Raw genomic sequence first — 21,864 nt, 5'->3', positions numbered from 1 at the left:
TGAAATCTCACCCCCATGACAAGCTGTGAACATGTCTGCCTTTGAATCATCTTTTTGCTCCAAAAACCCAACCCTAAAACCTCTTAGAAGACATCATATTTTGTGCTAATTTATTGTTTGCTAATCTGCTCCCCCTTCTTTAAGAGAGACATATTTTTAATTCTAAAAATATTTGCTATAAGAAAGGTGCTGCAACAACTCTTCAGACAGAGATTATAATGGACTATAAAACTTTTATGATACTCGTAAAGAGTGTGCTTCTTAGTTCAAGCAAACACACGAGATAAATGAGCAGCTCCTGTCTGGAGGCAGGATGAGAAAGCAGAAAGAGATAGGAGCTGGGTGAGTGGACACAGGAAACGCAGGGTGGAAGGGGAGAGTGTGCTGTCATATGATACAGATAACAACTAGGGTCACATAACAATACGTGTATAAATTTTTGTATGAGAAATTAACTTGAGCTGTAAACTTTCACCTAAAGCACAATTAAAAAAAAAAGAAAGAAAGGTACTCCAAGTTACCCAGAGCCTTAGAACTGTGCCCAGTGTGAGTCAGGGTGGTAAGTGACAGAAGATATCCCCGGTGACCTTATCTTCTTTGGTGTGTGTGATCATTCTAGGTGGGCGAGGCTGTCTTGGAAAATGCCCGGCTCATGCTGCTGACAGAGAATATCCAGGCGGGGGCGGAAGACTTTAAAGAGAGGTAACACTCTACTGGGTGGTGTAAATGGCTACGACACATTCGGCTGTTACCTGAAAGGTTGGCAGTTCGAGTCCACCTAGAGGAGCCTCAGAAGAAAGCCCTGGCTCTCTAATTCCAAAAAATCAGCCATTGAAAACCCTATGAGGTACAGCTCTGCTCTGACACACATGGGGTCACCATGAGTCAAAACTGACTCCATAAAAAAAATTTTTTGTTGGCGAACTTTAATGCTTTACTGCAAAGAGGACAGCCCCTCCATACTCCTGGATTCCTGGGATAATGCTGTTCTGGAGCATGCCTCATTTACCCCCTACCTCAGAGAGGCTGGGGTGAGATTACAAAGGTCCTGGAGGATTCAGAGCCGAGATTGCCTAGCTCAACCTCTTCTTGTATACACAAACGAGGTCCCAAGGGCTTGGTTTAGAGCAGGGGTTCTCAAACTCTAGTATGCTTCAGAATCACCTGGCGGGGGGCGTGGCGGGGGGGGGGGACTTACAGAAAACACAGATTGCCAGCCCCAGCCCCAGTTTCTGTTTCAGCAGATCTGGGGTGGGGCCCAAGAATGTGCATTTATAACAAGTTCCTGGTGATGCCGATTCTGCTGGTCCTGGTACCACACTTTGAGAACCACAGGTTTAGAGCAGTGATTCTCAGCCATGACTGCACATTGGAATTACGCGGGGCACTTAAAATGTCAGCGCACAAGCCCCACAGACTAATTAAGTCAGGGTCTTTGGGGGTGGGGCACAGACCTCAGTCTTTTTAAAAGCTTACCAGGTGGTCTCAATGCGCATCCAGGCCTGGAAACCACTTCTTTGAAGTCTAATACAGTGTTCCCTAGAGTGTGGTGTGTATACTGCTGATGCAGATCACTTTAATCCATAAGGATAAGCATTTTATTTTTAATAGTTATGTATATAGTTACCTTCTGTTTATAACCCATGAGACTGTTTTCACACTTACAATAGCATCACTTAGAGTAACGAGTTTATATAAACAGCTTCTAAAATTTATTTATTTAAAAAATACTTTTTAAGTATGTATAAATTTATTGGGAAATGTTAAGTAAATGATGGCCCTGCAGATAAGCATTTAGAGCAAAATCATAAACGAGAGTGAAGTTTGGAAAACACTGGCCTAATGGAGAAGCAAAATGAAGAAGACACTTTTATGGATGAACACAGTAATTCTGAGATTATCTTGTGGGGAAGGGCCTCCTGGAAATTAAGCAAATGGATGGGTGATTGGCATTGTTATTCGAAGGACTGTTTCCCTAAATTGATCAGGACAAAAGAAGAAAGGCATTTAATTGGAGGCCTTTGGGAAAGACTGACCCCACAATCTTTGATAAGAAAGGTATTGTGGTGAGAAGGAGAATCTCTACCACCCCATCACACCTTTCATCATTTCCTTTCTCCACTTGCTAACTAGACCTCCACTAGAGGCCACTCTTGGGCCAAGGTGACTCTCAGGCAGCCAGGGCTTCTGTGCTAGCCAAGGTCACAGGAACACAAAGAAGTGAGACATCCCCCTGGCCACTGATAATTTACTATACTATTAAAGATAGAAGCCAATTTCTGGCCAATATGGTGCCATAGACAGAAGCACCACACCATCCCTCCACAGCACAGACCCGAAAAACTAAGCAAAACAGAGACAAACATCAGTCCTGGAACCTGAAGTGTCAAATGAAGTGATAAAGAACTCAGCCAAGCACCAAATGAAATAAGAAACTGACAGAGAACAGAGAGAAAGAAGAGATACGTGTGGAGGTTCCCTATCAACTGACACAGCACGGATTCGCCATCTTGGACTCCTGTAGGAGATCGGCAGACAGGGGGCATGGAAAAGCAGCTTCACAGAGCTCCCAGCAGGAGACAGAGCACCTGGTACCCAGAGATACACGCTTTCCCACCCCCCATCCTCTCCCTGCTGATCTACGTCTGTGCTTTCTGGCTGGCAGCAGTGGCTTGGCTGGCCAGGAAGTGCAGTGTCTGTGCTGCATGGATTCACCCCACCCACATTGGAGATCGGTGGAAAGGGAGTACGGGAAAGTAGCTTCACAAAGTTCCCAGTAGGAGACAGACCACCCAGTAACCAACGATATACGCTTTCCCAACCCCTGCCTGTCTTTCCTCCCCCCCCCCACCTTCTCTGCTTCCCTCCAGCCACAGTCTCCTGGCTCAGAGGCAACTGCTTTGGCTCTGGACTGCTTGGATTCACCCTGCCCACACTGGCTGGCTCCCTGAGTGCCATTTTTCTGTTGGTGATGTTGCTTTTTTCTGTTTCTTTTGGCTACTTCCATACCTTCCACCACCTTCCTCTCCTTTCTCTCAAACAACTGGCTCTGTGTGCCATCTTTGCTTCCTCTTGAAAGGCTGTGAAGTGCCACTCAACTGGAGAACCACTTCCCCGACCCACAACACCACGCTGGTGGGATCCTGGGGCTTTTTTTTTTTTTTTTCTTTGTTTTATTCTGTTTATTTGTTTGTTTTCTTTTTCTTTTCATGGTTTGGGAGCCCCTACTAGCCAGGCTGCACTGCACAACTTAGGAGCCACTCCCTCAATCTGCACATCCACATAGGTGGGATCCCTGGGGGCATTTCTTTTCTCTTTTCCCTTTTTTCCCTTTCCCGCTTTCCTCATTTCTTGGTTCTCATCTCTCTGTACTTATCCTTTTTCCTGTCTCTTGAATACCTGGCACTCTGTGACATTTATGCCCCCTCTACCCAGTCTATACTCCTCAGCCTGGGTGCCACTCCTTGGTCTTTGCAGCCACACTGGTGGGACCCCTTGGGGCTTTTCTTTCCTTCCAAATTTTCATCTAGTTTTTTTTTTTTTTTTTTTCTTTTCTTCCCTTTTGTTTTCTCCATTTCTCGGTTTCTCATCTATCCACTCCAATGGCAAGCTCCCTTAGCACTCTTTTTTTTTATGGCTCTCTTCTCTTTCCCATACCCATATTAGCTCCACACATCACAACCTCCCCCTCCTTCTTGCCTGCTTGTGCCATGCACTGAACTACATGCCCCTGAGCAGCACAGGCATGGCCTACTGGAACCTGCCCAGCACTGATTCCCAGCCCACCCTGTAGGCCCTCATATGTGCCACGAACAACCCACCCCAGCACCTCACTTTCAGCTGGACCTGCCCTGCTGCACCAAAGCTGACTGACTGGCCCTGCCCATTGGACGAGGAGGTGAAAAGAATTATGACCACAAACGAGTAAACAACAAAGTATGCACAGTCTACCAGCTTGGACATAACCAAATAAAACAAAAAAGAAGGAAGAAACAAACAGGTCTACAATCAACAAACAAAGAAAATAACTACTGAATGTCCTGAAGACAGCAGACAATATCAAAACATATTTTTTAAAATAGGACAGAATGGTTCCAGCAGGCATCCAAAATAAAACACCAGATGACTTTCCAGTAGAAGAAGAGGAAATAGAACTACCTGATAGAGAATTCAAATTTCTAATATTCAGACCTATCCAAGAGTTGAAGCAAAATGCAGACAAAAATGTGGAAAAAAATAGACAAATTCATGGAAAAGGCAGACAAATTCATGGAAAATACAGACAAAAAAATGGAAGAATTCAGGAAAATAATACAGGAATAAAATGTCAAAAATAAATTCACAACTAAAAATCATACAAAAACAGTAACTATAATCCAAAAGATAAACAAGATTTCAGAAATGGACAGTGTCATAGAAGGGCTGAGGAGCAGGCTTGAAATGATGGAAGACAAGATCAGCAAAACTGAAGACAAACACTTGGATACAACATCATTTGAGGAAAAATCAGAAAAAAGAACAAAGAAAAATGAAGAAACCCTGAAAATTATGTGGGATAAAATCAAAAGCAAAAATTTGCAAATGATTGGAGTTCCAGAATAAGGGGAGAAAATGGAAAACACAGAGAAGATCATGGAAGAACTGCTGACAGAAAATTTCCCATATATCTTGAATGATGAAAAGCTGACCGAACCCCATATAGGATAGACCCCAAAAGAAAATCACCAAGGCATATCATAATCACACTGGCTAAAACCAAAGAAAGAATCCCGAGAGCAACTTGAGAAAAAAAAGTCACATACAAAGGGGAAACAATAAGACTAAGCTCTGATTATTCGTCAGAAACCACGCAGGCAAAAAGGTAATGGGATGACATATATAAAATCTTGAAAGAAAAAAATTGCTAACCATGAATACATTTCCTGCAAAACTTTCGTTCAAATATGATGGTGAAATTAGGACATTTCCAGATAAACATAAATTAAGAGGATATGTAAAAACCTAACCAAACTTAGAAGAATTATTAAAGGGAGTCCTTTGGTCTGAGAACAAACATCAGGTCACAGCTTGAATCTAGGATGCAAGATTGTACCCACCAGATACCAACCTAGGAAATAAACTCTCAAGGACTATCCAAAACCAAAAGAATTACAACATGGAACCAGAGAGGTTATTCTGTAAATGACAACATCAGAACAATAAAAGAGGGAATAAATGGTGTAGGTATAGAACTTTTTAATGTAGAGGAAGGCAAAGCAATACCAATTAATAATAGACTGGTTCAAACCTAGGAAGATAAGGGTAAGTCTGAAGGTAAACACAAAGAGTTAACAAATCTACTTATCAAAATACAGACGAAAAACATAAAGTCTCAATAAAAACAAAATCTACAAAAACAAAAGAAATGAAAAAGAAACCCACGAGCAAAAAGAATTCAGCACAGGATAACAGGAATAAGGAAAAAGTCAGCACCATATAAAAAAACACTACAAAATGACAGCAATAAACTCACACCTATCAATAATTACACTGAATATAAATGGCCTAAATGCACCCATAAAGAGACACAGAGTGACAGAATGGACAAAAAAAAAATGGGATCCATCAATATGCTGTCTACAAGAGACACACCTTAGAAACAAAGATGTAAATATATTAAAAATTGAAGGATGGAAAAAAATATATCAAGCAAATAACTACCAAAAAACAGCAGTAGTGGCAATACTAATCTCAGATAAAATAGACTTTAAAACAAAATCTGCCACAAAAGACAAAGAAGGGCACTACATAATGATTAAAGGGACAATCCATCATGAAGACTTAACTGTAATAAATATCTACGCACCCAATGACAGGGCTCCAAAATACATAAAACAAACTCTAACAGCTCCACAATAGTAGTAGAAGACTTCAATATACCACTCTCAGTAAGGAGCAGAACATCTAGAAAGAAACTCAACAAAGATACAGAAGAGCTAAAGAGCACAATCAGCCAACATGACCTCATAGACATATATAGAATACTCCACCCAGCAGCTGCAAAGTACGCATTCTTTCTCCAGAATAGACCACATCTTAGCCTACAGACCAACCCTCAACAAAATCCAAAATATTGGGTATCTTCTCTGATTGAAATGCAATCAAAGTAGAAATTAACAACAGGAAGAGTAAGGAAAAAAAAATCAATTACATGGAAATTGAATCACACCATGCTTAAAAACCACTGGGTAATAGAAGAAATCAGAGATGGAATCAAAAAATTCTTAGAATCAAATGAGAGTAAAAACACATCATACCAAAACCTTTGGGACACAGCAAAGGCAGTCCTCAGAGGTCAATTTATAGCAACAGATGCACACATCAAAAAAAGAAGAAAGGGACAAAATCAAAACGTTAGCTACACAACTTGAACAAATAGAAAGAGAACAGAAAAAGGAGCCCACAGCCACCAGAATAAAGGAAATAATAAAGATTAGAGCAGAAATAAATGAAATAGAGAATAGAAAAATAATAGAACAAATTAACAAACCCGAAAGTCGGTTCTCTGAAAGGATCAACAAAATCGACAAACCACTGGCCAAACTGACAAAAGAAAAACAGGAGAGGATGCAAATAACCCAAATAAGAAATGAAATGGGGGACATTATAAAGGATGCAACTGAAATAAAAAGGATCATAACAGAGTATTACAAAAAACTATACTCCAACAAATTTGAAAACCTAGAAAAAATGGACAAATTTCTAGAGACACAGCACCTATCCAAACTAACAGAAAATGATGTTGAAAATCTGAGCAGACCCATAACAAGAGAAGAGATTGAAACAGTAATTAAAAAAAAAAAAAAAAACCCTGGCCCAGACTGCTTCATTGGAGAATGCTACCAAACATTCAGAGAAGAGCTTATGCCAGAACATAGAAAAGGAAGTGATACTGCTGAATTCATTCTATGAAGCCAGCATAACCCTAATACCAAAACCAGGGAAAGATACCATAAAAAAAAGAAAATTACAGACCAATATCTCTCATGAATATAGATGAAAAAATTCTCAACAAAATTCTAGCCAATAGAATTCAGCTTCAGCATCATATCAAAAAAATAACATACCATGACCAAGTAAAATTCATACCAGGGGCCTTCGTTATCTAGTGCTCCTATAACAGAAATACCACAAGTGGATGGCTTTAACAAAGTGAAATTTATTTCCTCACAATCTAGTAGTTTACAAGTCCAAATTCAGGGTGTTGGCTCCAGAGAAGGCCTTTCTCTCTCTGTCGGCTCTGGAGGAAGGCCTTTGTCCTCAATCTTCCCCTGGTTGAGGAGCTTCTCAGGTGCAGGGACCCCGTGTCCAAAGGACACACTCTGCTCCTGATGCTGCTTTCTTGGTGGTATGAGGTCCTCAACTCTGCTTGCATCCTTTCCCTCTTATCTCTTGAGAGATAAAAGGTGATGCAGGCCACACCCCAGGGAAACTCCAATCCCAACCTAATCCTCTCAACATAAAGTTACAATCACAAAATGGAGGACAAACACAGAATACTGGGAATCATGACCTAACCAAGTTAATACACATATTTTGGGGGGACATGAATCGACTCAATGGCAACGAGTTTGGTTTTTTTGGTTTTGATTCAATCCATGACACCAGGTATGCAAGGATGGTTCAACATTAGAAAATCAATCAACATAATCCACCACATAAATAAAAGGGAAGAATCATGTGATCATCTCCATCAATGCACAAAAGGCATTCGACAAAGTCTAACACCCGTTCCTGATAAAAAACTCTCAATAAAATAGGTAGAGAAGGGAAATTTCTCAACATAATAAAGGTCATCTATGAAAAACCAATGGCCAACATCATTCTTAATGGGGAGAGGCTGAAAACATTCCCCTGGAAAACAGGATCAAGACAAGGATGCCCTTTATCACCACTCCTATTTAACATTGTGCTGGAAGTTCTAGCTAAAGCAATAAGGCAAGAAAAAGAAATAAAGGCATCCAAATCAGTAATGAAGAAGTTAAACTGTCCCTATTTGCAGAAGATATGATCCTATATATAGAAAACCCAAAAAACTCCATGAGAAAACTACTGAACTGGTAGAAAGATTCAGCAGAGTAGCAGGATACTAGATAAGCAGCAGTTGGATTCCTAAACACCAATAAAGAGAATGATGAAAAGGAAATCAGGAAAACAATACCATTTATAATAGCCCCTAAAAAAATAAAACACTTAGGAACAAATCTAACCAGGAATATAGAAGACCTATACCAAGAAAACTGCAAAACACTACTGCAAGAAACCAAAACAGAGCTACATAAATGGAAAAACATACCATGCTCATGGATAGGTAGACTCACCATTGTGTAAATGACAATTCTACCCAAAGTGATTTACAAATACAATGCAATCCCAATTCAAATACCAACAACATTCGCTAAAGAAATGGAAAACCTTATGATTAACTTTATATGGAAAGGGAAGAAGCCCTGGATAAGTAAAGCACTATTGAAGAAGAAGAATAAAGTAGCAGGACCCACACTACCTGACCTCAGAACCTATTATATAGCTACAGTAGTCAAAACAGGTGGCTACTGGTACAATGACAGATACACAGACCAGTGGAACAGAATTGAGAACCCAGATGTAAATCCACCACTTACGGTCACCTGATCTTCGACAAAGGACCAAAGTCCATCAAATGGGGAAAAAAAACAAATGGTGCTGGCAAAACTGAATGTCCATCTCCAAAAAAAATGAAACAGGACCCATACCTCACACCATATACAAAAACTGACTCAAAATGGATCAAAGACCTAAATATAAAGCCCCAAACCATGAAGTTCATAGAAGAAAAAAATAGGACCAATGCTAGAGGCCCTAATACTTAGCATTAACAGGATACAGACCACAACCAATAATGCACGAACTCCAGAAGATACGCTAGATCACTGGGATCTTCTAAAAATGAAACAGTTATGCTCATCAAAAGACTTCACCAAAAGAATAAAAAGAGAACCTACAGAGTGGGAAAAAATTTTTGGCTATTACAAGTCTGACAAAGGTCTAATCTCTAAAATCTACAAGAAAACCCAACACCTCTACAACAAAAAGACAAATAATCCAATTAAAAAACGGGCAAAGAAAATGAACAGACACTTCACCAAAGAAGACATTCAAGCGCTCAGCAGACACATGAGGAAATGCCCTCCATCACCAGCCACTGAAGTGTGGTGCTATCCATTTAGAGAAATGCAAATTGAAACCACAGTGAGGTACCATCTCACCCTGGCATTACTGGCATGAATCAAAAAAACAGGAAATAACAAATGCTGAAGGGGCTGCAGGGAGATTGGAACTCTTACGCACTGCTGGTGGGAATGCAAAACGGTGCAACCATTTTGGGAAACACTATGGCGCTTCCTTAGAAAGCTAGAACTAGAAATACCATATGATCCTGCAATCCCACTTCTAGGAATCTATCTTAGAGAAATAAGAGTCATCGCATGAATATGCACACCCATGTTCATTGCAGCATTGTTCCCAATAGCAAAAAGATAGAAACAACCTAGATACCCATCGACAGATAAATGGATAAACAAACTGTGGTACATACACACAATGGAGTATGATGCAATGATAAAGAATGATGAATCTGTGAAGCATCTCATAACATGGATGAATCTGGAGGCCATTATGCTGTGTGAAATAAGTCAATCACAAAAGGACAAATATTGTACAAGACCACTACTGTAAAAACACATGAAAAGTTTACACACAAAAAGAAGTAATCTTTGATGGTTATGAGGAGGTGAAGGATGGGGATGGAAAAACACTTAATAGACAATAGATAAATGGTAACTTTGGTGAAGGGTAAGACAGTACATAATACTGGGGAAGCCAGCACAACTTGTACAAAGCAAGGTCACGGAAGCTTCGTAGATACATCCAAACTCTCTGAGGAAATGAATTTCTCAGCTGAGGGCTGTGGGGACCATGATCTCAGGGAACATCTAGCTCAATTGGCATAACATAGTTTATAAAGAACGTGTTCTACATTGGTGAGTAGCATCTGGGGCCTTAAAAGTCTGTGAGCGGCCACCTAGGATATTCCACTGGTCTAACCCCTTCGGGTCAAGGAAGAATGAAGAAAACTAAAGACACAAGGGAAAGATTAGTCCAAAGGACTGATGGACCACATCTACCACAGCCTCCAGCAGACTGAGTCCAGTACAACTAGATGGTGCCCAGCTACCACCACTGACTGCTCTCACACGGATCACAATAGAGTGTCCCAGACAGAGCTGGAGAAAAATGTACAACAAAATTCTAATCCAAAAAGAAAGACCAAGACTTGATGGCCTGCCAGAGACTGGAGAAAACCTGGGAGTAAGGCCCCCAGATGCCCTTTCAGCTCAGTAATGAAGTCACTCCTGAGAGTCACCCTTCAGCCAAAGACTGGAGAGGCCCATAAAACAAAACGAGACTAAAGCGGCACACCAGCCCAGGGACAAGGACTAGAAAGCAGGAGGGGACAGGAAAGCTAGTAATAGGGAATCCAAGATTGAGAAAGGAGTGTTGACATGTCGTGGGGTTGTTAACCAATGTCACAAAACGATATGTGTACTAACTGTTTAATGAGAAACTAGTTTGCTCTGTAAACCTTCATTTAAAGTATGATAAAATGAAAAAGAAAATCCTATGGAGCACAGTTCTTCTTTGTAACACATGTGGTCACTATGTCACAATCAACTCAATAAATAAATAAATAAAATAAAGGTAGAAGCCAGTAGGCATGAAATCATTTGCACTAAATTTCAGGTAGAATTTGATTAAGTATAAAATTAAGGCAAGATCTTGTTATGGATTGAATTGTGTTTCTCAAATATTTTGTTGTAAATCCTAACCCCTATATCTGTGGGCTGGTGGTTAAAAGCTCGGCTGCCAACCGAAAGGTCAGCAGTTTGAATCCACCAGCCACTCCTTGGATACCCTATGGGGCAGTTCTACTCTGTCCAATAGGGCCACTATGAATCAGAATCAACTCAATGGCAATGGGTTTGGTTTTAGGGGTTTTATACCTGTGGATGTAACCCCATTTGGGAATAGGGTTGTCTCTGTTATGTTAATGAGGCTATATCAGTGTAGGGTATGTCTTAAACCAATCATGTTTGCAGTTCAAATCTACCATCCGCTCCTTGGAAACCCTATGGGGCAGTTCCATTCTATCCTATAAGGTCACTATTAGTCGGAAACAACTCAGTGGCAATGGGTTCGTTTTGGTTTTGGTTTAGGCATTGAATGGGGGAAAGATAGATGCCTGAGGAGATCTCCAAGGACTGTTGAGAAGAATGCTAGAGAAGTTAAAACAAGAATTTTCCCCTAGAGCAGACAGAAAGAGCCTTCCCCTAGAGCCAGTGCCCTGAATTTGGACTTCTAGCCTCCTAAACTGTGAGAAAATAAATTTCTGTTTGTTAAAGTCACTCCCTTGTGGTACTTCCATTACAGCAGTGAAGAAACTAAGACAGACCTGAACTGAAATTTCTTTCACTCACTCATTCATGTTTTCCTTTATGCCTTTATTCAATCATACATACATTTGTGTGGTCATTCAACAGATCAGAATACAACTCAGTGAAAGCAAGGTGTCTTAGTCATCTAGTGCTGCCATAACAGAAACACCACAAGTGGATGGCTTTAACAAAGTGAAATTCATTTTCTCACAGTCTAGTAGATTACAAGTCCAGATTCAGGGCATCACCTCCAGGGGAAGGCTTTCTCTCTGTCTTGGCTCCGGAGGAAGGTCTTTGTCCTCAATCTTCCCCTGGTTGAGGACCTTCTCAGGCACAGGGACCCCGTGTCCAAAGGATGCATTCTGCTTCTGGTGCTGCTTTCTTGGTGGTGTGAGGTCCCCCTGTCTCTCTGCTTGCCTCTGTCTTTTGTATCTTAAGAGATTGCCTCAAGACACAATCCAATCCTGTAGGTTGAGTCCTGCCTCACTAACACAACTGCCACCCATCTTCTCTCATTAACATCATAGAGGCAGGGTTTACAACATATAAGAAAACCACACAATACCGGGGAATCATGGCCCAGCCCAAGTGATACACACATTTTTGGGGGGGCATAATTGAGTCCATGACACAGGGGCTTGGTCTCTTTTGTTCCCCATTGTATCACCACCACCTGTAACAGTGCCGGGCCCAAGATAGATGCTCAACAAATATTCGTTGAATGAATAAACGGATGCACTAATAATTTGAATGTCTGCTCGATGCCAGGCCCCTTGCTGGGTACTGTGAATAAAGTGAATAGGATGTTGTCCTGACCTCAAGTAGCTCACAGTTCAGTGGCAAAGACGGAGGAGTAAACATACAATGGCATTACTGAGTGTACGTGCCATCACTGAAATTAGTACAGGTGAGGTGGGGACATTTGACTAGGCCAGGTGATGCCTGGTTTGAGTGCTAAAGCCAAAGTAGGAGCTGACCAGGCAAGTAAAGGACGGGTGACTTCCCAGGCGGAGAGGACAGCTTGTGCAAAGGCAGGGAGACACGGAGCATAGTGGAATTTCAGTAGCTTGTTAAAACCACTACATATGGAGTAAATGAAGGAAGGTTACTGATAAGACTTGAAAACTAGGGAGAGATTAAATCCTGGAGGACCTTGTCAGTTGTACCAAAGAGCTTGGAAATTATCCTGGGAGCAGGGGAGACCCAGAAAAGGGATTTGAGCAGTGGGCCACCCTGACCAGACTTTAGCTTTACACCGGGCGAGAGGAGAGGCAGTGTATGAGTGGGAACATTGGGAGTGAGGATACTGGGCTGATGGAAGTGCAGGTTCTGTACCGGGGATCAGTGGCTGGAATGGTGTGGGGAAATCAGATTATTGAGGGACCAAAGGATGACATGTAAGGCTTCTGAGCAGAGGAGTGACTTATGGTTAAGAACAGTCACTCTGGGGACAGTATTGTAGGACTGGGAAGACAACAGGGAGGACACCATAGGTCAGGCATGAGGTAACAAAGGCCTGCCTGGGATGGTAGAAGTGGGCAGGCTTAAGGGACGAGTCAAAGAAATAACTGGCACAATTTGACAATTACCTGTATATACAGCCTGAAAAGGCAAGTTCCAGGTTCAAACCTGGGTTATTGAGAAGACTGTGGTTCTATTAACGGCAATAGAAAACTGTCTAAAGGTTCTTGGGGTTGGGGTAGATAATGAGTTTGGTTCTGAGTAAGCTGAGATGGAGCTGACAATGGTGGAACAACCAAAGTAGACATTATGGGAGGCCGTGGAAGATGTTGGGTGCGAGTGGCCTACTGAGCGAGACAGTCTGGGTGGCATGAGCACAGAAGAGCTAATTGAAGAATGAATAATAGGAAAAGGGAAAGAGTATATAGCAAGAGAAAGCTAAAAGTTTAACAGCAGCCTTGGGGACATCAAAGAGATACTCCAAACCCTTAGAGGGATCTCCACGTGGCATCCATGTTTTTCCACCCGTGACTGCTTGCTCCTATGCCTAATCTGCTCCTTTTATAGCTTGAAAGTGATTGATTTAAGACATACCCTACGCTAAACATGACCTTATTAACATAACAAAAGAAACCCTATTCCCAGGTTACATCCATGCGTATATGGGTTAGAATGCCAACACGTATTTTTGCGGGACACGATTCAGTCCATAACAGTAGGGTACCTAAGACCTTCTGTGATGTCGAAGGGAGCATATACTGGCAGGGACCAGGCTCCCTGGAGAGGTGAGCCAAACAGGACTGCAGAGGTGTGAAGGGGACTCTTCCAACTTGGGTCTACGGGGCCCAATCCTGGGTCATATGGGTGGTTTTTTGTTTCAGCTAGAGGGACAGAAGGAGCCCTGTGGTGCAGTGGTTAAGCTCTCGGCTGCTAACTGAAAGCCTGGCGGTTTGAACCCACCAGCCACTCTGTGGGAGAAAGATGTGGCACTCTGCTTCTGTAAAGATTTACAACCTTGGAAACCCTATGGGGCAGTTTTACTCTGTCGTGTAGTGTCATTAGGGGTCACACAGCAGTAGGTTTAGGTTTGTTACTTAGGGTTCAAATACCAGATACACCAAGAGAGGACAAGAAACTGGGTTTAAAGCAGTCCCTGTGAAAAATGCCAAGGGGTTCTAATGAAAGGAGGCTCCATATTAGTCAGCAGCAGATACAGCTGGTAACAGTCAAATGAGCAAACAAAGAGGACTCACAAAACAAGCCTTAGGGTCCATGATGAATAAGATTAGAAGGTTTTTAAACAAAGGAGCAGACAGTTCCAAGGGACTCTGAATTGATCAAGCAACATCTGGAGTTTTACATCCAGTTCTCTCTATCACATTCTAAAGAAGGACATAGACCAACTGGAGTATCTCTAATCATTCCACAAGCATATCTTAAGCCCGGAGCTGGGTACTAGGAATACAAAGATGGGAAGGTATAATCCCTGCCCTCAGTGAGAAGGGACACAGAAACCAAGTCATCTGAAGAATGGAGGAAGGAACTGGGCATGTTTAACCTGGGAAAGGAAAAGGTTGGGGAGGGGGAGAAAAGGGAGAGAGTAACATAGGGGCCATATTTGTAGGACTGCCAGAAAGGGGGCAAGATTAGACTGACTTTGGGTGTTCCAGACAGTAGAACTCAGACTCTTAGAAGAATGGAGACTAAAGTTTTTAAAAGGAAAAAATTTAAATAATTATAGCTGTTCAAAAATGGAACTGTGGCCTTGACAGGTAATGAGTTCCCCCTCATGGAGGTTTTCAAGCAGAAGCTACGTGATCACCTATCAGGAATGCCATGAAGGGATTGTCACTGGGTTAACATTTGAATAATTGAACTCTAAAGTTCTTTTTATTGTGGTGGTTGTTATACTTTAGATGAAGGTATACAGAACAAACTACCTTCTCATTAAACAGTACACATATTGTTTTGTGCCATTTGTTACCAACCCCACGACATGTCAACACTCTCCCTTCTTGACCTTGGGTTCCCTATTTCCAGCTTTCCTCTACCCTCATGCCTTCTAGTCCTTGCCTCTGGGCTGGTGTTCCCCTTTAGTCTCGTTCTGTTCTATGGGCCCATCCAATCCCTGACTGAAGGGTGAACCTGAGGAGTGACTTCGTTACTGAGCTAAAAGGATTTCCAGGGGCTATATTCCCGGGGTTTCTCCAGTCCCTGTCAGGCCAATAAGCCTGGTCTTTTTTTGTGAGTTAGAATTTTGTTCTACATTTTTCTCCAGCTCTATCTAGGACCCTCCACTGTGATCCCTGCCAGAGCAGTCAGTGGTGGTAGCCAGGCACCATCTAGTTGTACTAGACTCAGTCTGGTGGAGGCTGTGGTAGTTGTGGCCCATTTGTCCTTTGGACTAATCTTTCCCTTGTGTCTTTAGTTTTCTTCATTCTCCCTTGACCCGAAGGGGTGAGACCAGTGGAGTATCTTAGATGGCCACTCACAAGCTTTTAATACCCCAGACGCTACTCACCAAAGTAGAATGCAGAACATTTTTTTATAAACTATGTTGTGCCAATTGAGTTAGATGTTCTCTGAGACCATGGTCCCCACGGGCCTCAGCCCAGCAATTCGGTCCCTCAGGGAGTTTGGATATGTCCATGGAGCTTCCATGACCCTGCCTTGTACAAGTTGTGCTGGCTTCCCCAGTATCGTGCACTGTCATACCCTTCACCAAAGTCACTACTCTGGACTCTAAAGTTCTTTATGAGGACATTGGTAGTTCAGTAGTAGAATTCTCTGCTTCCATGCAGGATACCTGGGTTTGATTCCTGGTCAAGACACCTCATGTGCAGCCACTGTCATTGAAGTGTCATTGTTGCTATGATACAGAACAAGGTTCAGTGGAGCTTCCAGACTAAGGTGGCTTAGGAAGAAAGGCCTGGTGATCTACTTCCGAAAACCAGCCAGTGAAAACCCTGTGGGTCACAATGTTCCGACCCACAGCCGATCACGGGGATGGCACAGGGCTGGGCATTCCCGTGACTTGCTCCGATGTGCATGGGGTCACCATGAGTCGAGGGTCAGCCCCACGGCAGCTGACAACAACAACAACAACAAAAATCCTTAAAATTCTAAGACACTGAGATGCTTTCTGGTATGAGAGGTACGCGATCTCTCCCCTCTGTGGACGGATAAAGGTAAGGTGTGAAATTTGACTGAGTGGTACAGATGGGTGGACGGCCATGGAAGGAAAGGTGTGACACTGGGAGAAACTAGCTAAGGGGTTGGGTAGTTTTTAGAGCTGTGCAAACCAGAGATTTTGTGAACTGGGGTTAAGACAACTCAAAGTGAGCAGTTTTCAGATTTGTATGTCTGTTTGTGTGCAAGTGTGTTATTGTACAAATTACAAATTTTTAAAACTCTGGATATTTCACATACAAATCCAGCTTTCCCACTTCTGCTGAAAAGAACTAGCATTCCTGCCCCAACCCCCTTCCCACACAGCAGCAATGGGGAGGAGCTGATCAACAGCTACCCCTTTAGGTGAAATATGGACTCTCCTGAGTACTTCAGTCCCCACCACTCCCCGGCCAGGTCCCTCATCCACCTTTCTCACTTGACACCTGAAGGCATCTGGGTTGCAGCCACTGTTCTGGAATTCCAAGTGGCCTTGTTAGAGACAGCGACTTGATACTTCACAGATGCTCAGTAAAGTCTGCTAAAGGATCCTTGGGAGAAAAGAGAACAAATCAAGGGTAAAAGTTAGTGATGAGCATACCAGAATCCCCTAGCCTAAATCTGAACTCCTGGAGAAGGTTCCCCTAGAGCTCTATGCTTCAAATGCCCCACGAGGCAGGCACCCCATAAAGCCAGGTTATCAGAAGTTGGTTGCTATTGCTTTCATTTTAATAAATCAGTGAGTGAGAATTACACTAACAGTGCCCTCAAAACTGTTGGAATGGTGATATCTTTTAGTATTCACTAACTATCACATAATTGGGTCATTGGCAACATTTATAACCTGATTTTTCTTTCCTTTGCGGGTTACCCAACGATGCTGATAAAGTTCCTTTACCTGCAGATATGAAAATGAGCAGCCATTTCGAAAGGCAGCGGAAGAGGAAATTAACTGTCTGTATAAAGTCATTGATGAAGCTAATTTGACAAAAATGGATCTGGAGAGTCAAATAGAAAGCCTTAAAGAAGAACTTGGCTTTCTTTCAAGGAACTATGAAGAGGTAGGTGAGGGCTGGGGCGATGCTGGGTTGTCGCATGGCCAGAGGTCTGTGCTTGCTTCAGAACCTGTGGTAGCTCACCTTGGCCTCTCCACACTGCTTGCCCAGACCTGCAAGGAAAGGGGAGGTAGAATATTTTAATCCTCGTAGTGGCTTAGGTTCAGGGCAGTGGTTGTTCAGTGGTAGAAGTTTCACTTTCCATGCAGACGACCTGGATTCAGTTGCCAGCCAGTGCACCTCAGTGCGACCACCACCCGTTTGTCAATAGAGGCTTGCCTGTCGCTATGATGCTGAACAGGTTTCAGCGGCGCTTCCAGACTGAGACACTAGAAAGAAAGGCCTGGCAATCTACTTCAAAAAATCAGTCAATAAAACCCTATAGGTCACCTGCAGGCAGACCTTTCTCCTGGCCATGCCAGGCTGCAGGCCTTCTCCAGGTCTCTGCCCTGTTCAGGCAAGTGTTACAACTCTTCAGCTCAGCTGAGAGGAGACCTCATCCACCAGCAAGCTTCCTGCCCGAAGGTGCTCAACTCTCTCACTCTGTGGGTCAGCAAGACCACTGCAGCCGTCTGCCAGTCCTGTGGTTCTCACCACTCCTGCTGCTGCTGTCATTTCTTTGCTGCTGAGCTCTGCCGTGGTTGCCACTGTGTCTCTCTCACCTCATACCATCTTCAGTGTTACAGCTCTCTCTCCCCTGGGTGTAGGAGGTTCTCAGTGCACGGACCCTGGGACCAAAGGAGGTGCTCCACTCCAGGCTCTTCCTGATGGTAGTGAGGTCCCCCTGAACCTTTGTGGGATTGGCCTTTATATTCAATTTCAAGGCATGGCCCTCCCAGCCAGACCACAAACTAACCAATCGCCTCGGTAGACCACGATCACTCAATTTGTATAGTAATCGACCAGTTCCCACAAGGTCACTTAATCCTATTTGATGGTTTTACACGTGCTATTTGTACAGTATACTGGCCAATCCCTTGCAAAATTGTGACCTAGCCAATCATTTTGGTAGAATTATAAACTCAAGACCAGAAAGGCCATATATAAGAGAAGCCCATTGCACTGCACTGTGTAAGTGCATACCCAATTTAAAAGTTGCTAACATGTATTTAACATGTATTAGGTTCTGCAGCATGGAAAGAAACAGGCAAACAGACAAGAAGATATTTAAAGTTCAGGTTTAGAAGATTCCTCTTAGTGGCTAACAAAAAGTTGGGATATTTGAGCCCATCCAGAAGTGTCTCAAAAAAAGGCCTGGCACTCTACTTCCAAAAAATCAATCATCGAAAGCCCTATGGATCAGAGTTCTACTCTGACACACATGGGCGGCAATGACCTGGAATCAACTTGAAGACACCTTTTAAAAAAATATTTTCCTCAATAATGTACATTTAAAAAAAAATCAAATTCAAGGGTTTTGAGATGTGAAATAAGGCCTAATAGACGCAGGTAGCCAGGGTTTACATGACATTGTATGAATCCACAAGTGCTTCCTAGAGATTTTGTAAGTAGTTCAAGCTTGCTACATTTTATCATTTCACATGTCATCATTTCTACTAAAAAATTGTTTAGCTGTGACATCAACAATGGCTACATTTATATTCACAGTCCTATGATCTCCCAAGTAAAACTTCTCTAATCTACTTATCACAGAGCTAAAACAATAGGAAATATTAAATTTTAGTCAATAAAAACTCTTGCCTTTGTATCAAAACTTGACCTGTCTGGTATCTTCTGTTCTTGATTAGGTTATCATTAATATATACCAACCATCAACTATAAAAGGAAAAAGGATTCAAATTATCAGTAGTATAAAAAACAAATGATTTAATGTTAAAAAAAAAAAAAAGTATCAATCACAATGGCCCAGTCCCATTATACATGCAGTTGTCATGAGTCAGGGACAACTCAAAGGCAGCTAACAACAGTGGGATCTAAACACAAAGGGCTCTGGGGACCAGACCAATATATAAATGGGGAAGGCATCGTGTCAAAGCCATAGTGAGTGACAACGGTGCCTGTGTTGAATTGGAGGGGGCATTCCCTAACTAAAGGCATTCTATTTCAGGTTTTTTTTTTTCAATAATGTATAGGACAAACAAAATAACGGTGAGGGTAGGTCCAGCTTGTGGTTTACATGTACCCATTAATGAAATTAGGTCACATCAGAGTGACAGGATATTACGTGGCCTAGTCCCCTGCAAAACCACACTGATTCTAAGCCAACTCACACATACCACTGAACCAATCTCTAAGGTGTTGTCGGTCGAGTCTACAACCTCCCTTCAAATCCCACTTAACAATGCTCACATCAGGAAGTTTCTTCCTGAGTCCGACCTTAAGCTAACCAGGAACAATGGGCACACTTCCTCGTCTTCTTAGCTCAGTAGTTTGACAGCCGTCTCCAACCGAAACCTTTCAGAGGCTCCAAAATTATCTTTAAATCTCTTTCCGCCTAGTCTGACTTTTTGCCTAAATTCATTTTGCTGCTGTTGCTTAGTTTGTTGTCATTTTTGCTTTGACCTGAATTTGTGAAGATCAGCCTAAGAAATACACCTTGGGAAAAAGAGAATATGGCATCTATGGCTGGAAGAGGGTCGGGGACTTTGCGACATTTGGCAGTGGCAGAATGAAAAATGAATTGTCCACAGAGCTGAGCTTCTACTGGCTAAAATTCCAGGTCCGTTCTTGCTCTCCTGGAGCTCATGCGAGGTGTCATTGTTGTTTTCAGGATGTGAAGCTGCTGTACAAACAGCTGGCTGGGTGTGAGCTGGAACAGGTGGAAGTTCCCATTGGCACTGGTCTGGACGACATCCTTGAGACCATCAGAACTTACTGGGAGAGAGATGTCGAAAAGAGCCGGGTAGAGGCAGGAGCCTTGCTGCAAGCCAAGGTGAGAGGCAGGCCCAGCATCCTTCGCTCTGCCCATGCAGAAGGATGTCAAGCAAAGACGAAAAACAGACAACACACAAAAGAGGAAATGCAACTGTTTAGCAATAAGTTCAATCTCATTAAGCATAGAAGAAATGTAAACGACAATAATAGTTTTTGCTTACCTGTCTAAAAGCAGAAAATGCTTTCAGTGGTAATACTCAGTGCTGGCAATTATGTGGGGAAGCAGACTCCCCTGTAGTACTGGGGAGCACAGACTGGTACAACATCTTTCAGTAAGGAATTTGGTGATATGAATTGACAGCCTTAAAGATGCCCACATCTACCAGTAAATAATCTGGACACTATCTTAAAGAAATAATTGAAAATACTGATAAAGTTTATGTCCAAATATACTCAGTGAAGCATTATAAAAGTGAAAATATTGGGGGGGGGGAACCTACATAAATGTTTAATAACGGGAGAATAATGAACTAAACCACAACCTAACCACGTGATAAAATATCAAGCAATGATTAGAAATGATGAGTACAAAGCACTTTTAGTAGCATGGGACAATGCTCATACTATAAGGTAAAATGGAAAAAAAAAAAAGAGTGCAGAATGGCCTTTACCAGGGGGTGACAAACTTTTTCTGCAAAGGTTCAGATATCAAATATTTTAGGCTTTGTGGAACAGATGGTCTCTGTCACAGCTGCTTAACTCTGTTACTGTAGTGTGAAAACAGCCACCAACAATATGTAAATGAATGAGCATGTGTTCTAATAAAACTTTATTTACAAAACTAGGAGGTGGACTGGATTTGGTCTGTAGGTTATAGTTTGTCAACTTCTGGAATACACAGTGGAGTAAAGCATGCAAACAAAAATTAGGCATCAAGATTGGAAAGGAAAGATTAAAATACTAACAGTGTTACCAGTGCTTGTCTTTGATGACAGACATATCTGACCCTTTTTTTCTTTCTCGTTTTGAGTGTTTCTCAATTGTTTCTTAAGTAGCATTAATTATGTTCATGGTGGGAAAACAACTTTTATTAAACCTCATGAATTATAAAGGAATTAACCACAAAAGAGGATACACGGTATTTATTTTTCCTTTCAGAGCTTTGTTGGCACTGTGGTTAAGAGCTCACCTGCTAGCCAAAAGGTCTGCAGTTGGAATTTACCAGCCACTCCTTGGAAATCTTATGGGGCAGTTCTATTCTGTCCTATAGTGTTGTTATGAGTCAGAATTGACTCGGTGGCAACGGGTTTGTGTTTTTTTTGTGTTGTGTTTTAGTCTTCCGTTCTCTATGTTGGGGTTCATGACTTTGGGGTTTTAAGGCAGAGGAGGAAAAGAGCAGAAGAGAAAGGAAAACATGAAGCAAATGGGGAAAATAAGGTAGATGTTTAAGAGAACGCAAGAGAACCGCTCTTGCACTCTTAGGAATCACGTGTTGTTTTTGTGTGCCGTCAAGTTGATTCTGACTCACAGCGATCCCGCAGGATAAAGTAGAGCTGCCCCACAGGGTTTCCAAGGCTGTAAATCTTCACAAAAGCAGACTGCCACATCTTTCTCCCACAGAGCGATTGGTGGGTTCAAACCACTGGCCTTTTTGATTAGCAGCCCAGCACTTAAGGGCCGCACCAACAGGGTTCCTTAGGATTCAATTAGTGGTTTTCAACTCTGGCTGCACAGCGGAATTACGTCAGAGGCTGTCTTTAAATGCCGTGCCCAAACCCAGACCAATAAAATCTGAAGGAAGGGAGGGGCTTTGTGATTTTAAAGCTGTCTGG

At 42.3% G+C, this 21,864-nt stretch overlaps 1 protein-coding gene across 1 annotated transcript in view; it reads left to right on the top strand.

Annotated features, from left to right (window-relative positions):
• Positions 1 to 21,864, top strand: part of BFSP2 (beaded filament structural protein 2) — an 85,513-nt gene that overhangs the window by 36,747 nt on the left and 26,902 nt on the right. Inside the window, exons 2-4 of the mRNA XM_049870165.1 lie at positions 620 to 702; positions 17,047 to 17,203; positions 19,929 to 20,090. Of these exons, the coding sequence (XP_049726122.1) occupies positions 620 to 702; positions 17,047 to 17,203; positions 19,929 to 20,090 (402 nt within the window). The remainder of the gene's footprint in view (positions 1 to 619; positions 703 to 17,046; positions 17,204 to 19,928; positions 20,091 to 21,864) is intronic.

This window comes from Elephas maximus, chromosome 26 (genome assembly GCF_024166365.1).
Source record: "Elephas maximus indicus isolate mEleMax1 chromosome 26, mEleMax1 primary haplotype, whole genome shotgun sequence".
NCBI lineage: Eukaryota > Metazoa > Chordata > Mammalia > Proboscidea > Elephantidae > Elephas > Elephas maximus.
This window is presented reverse-complemented; position numbering and strand designations above follow the sequence as displayed.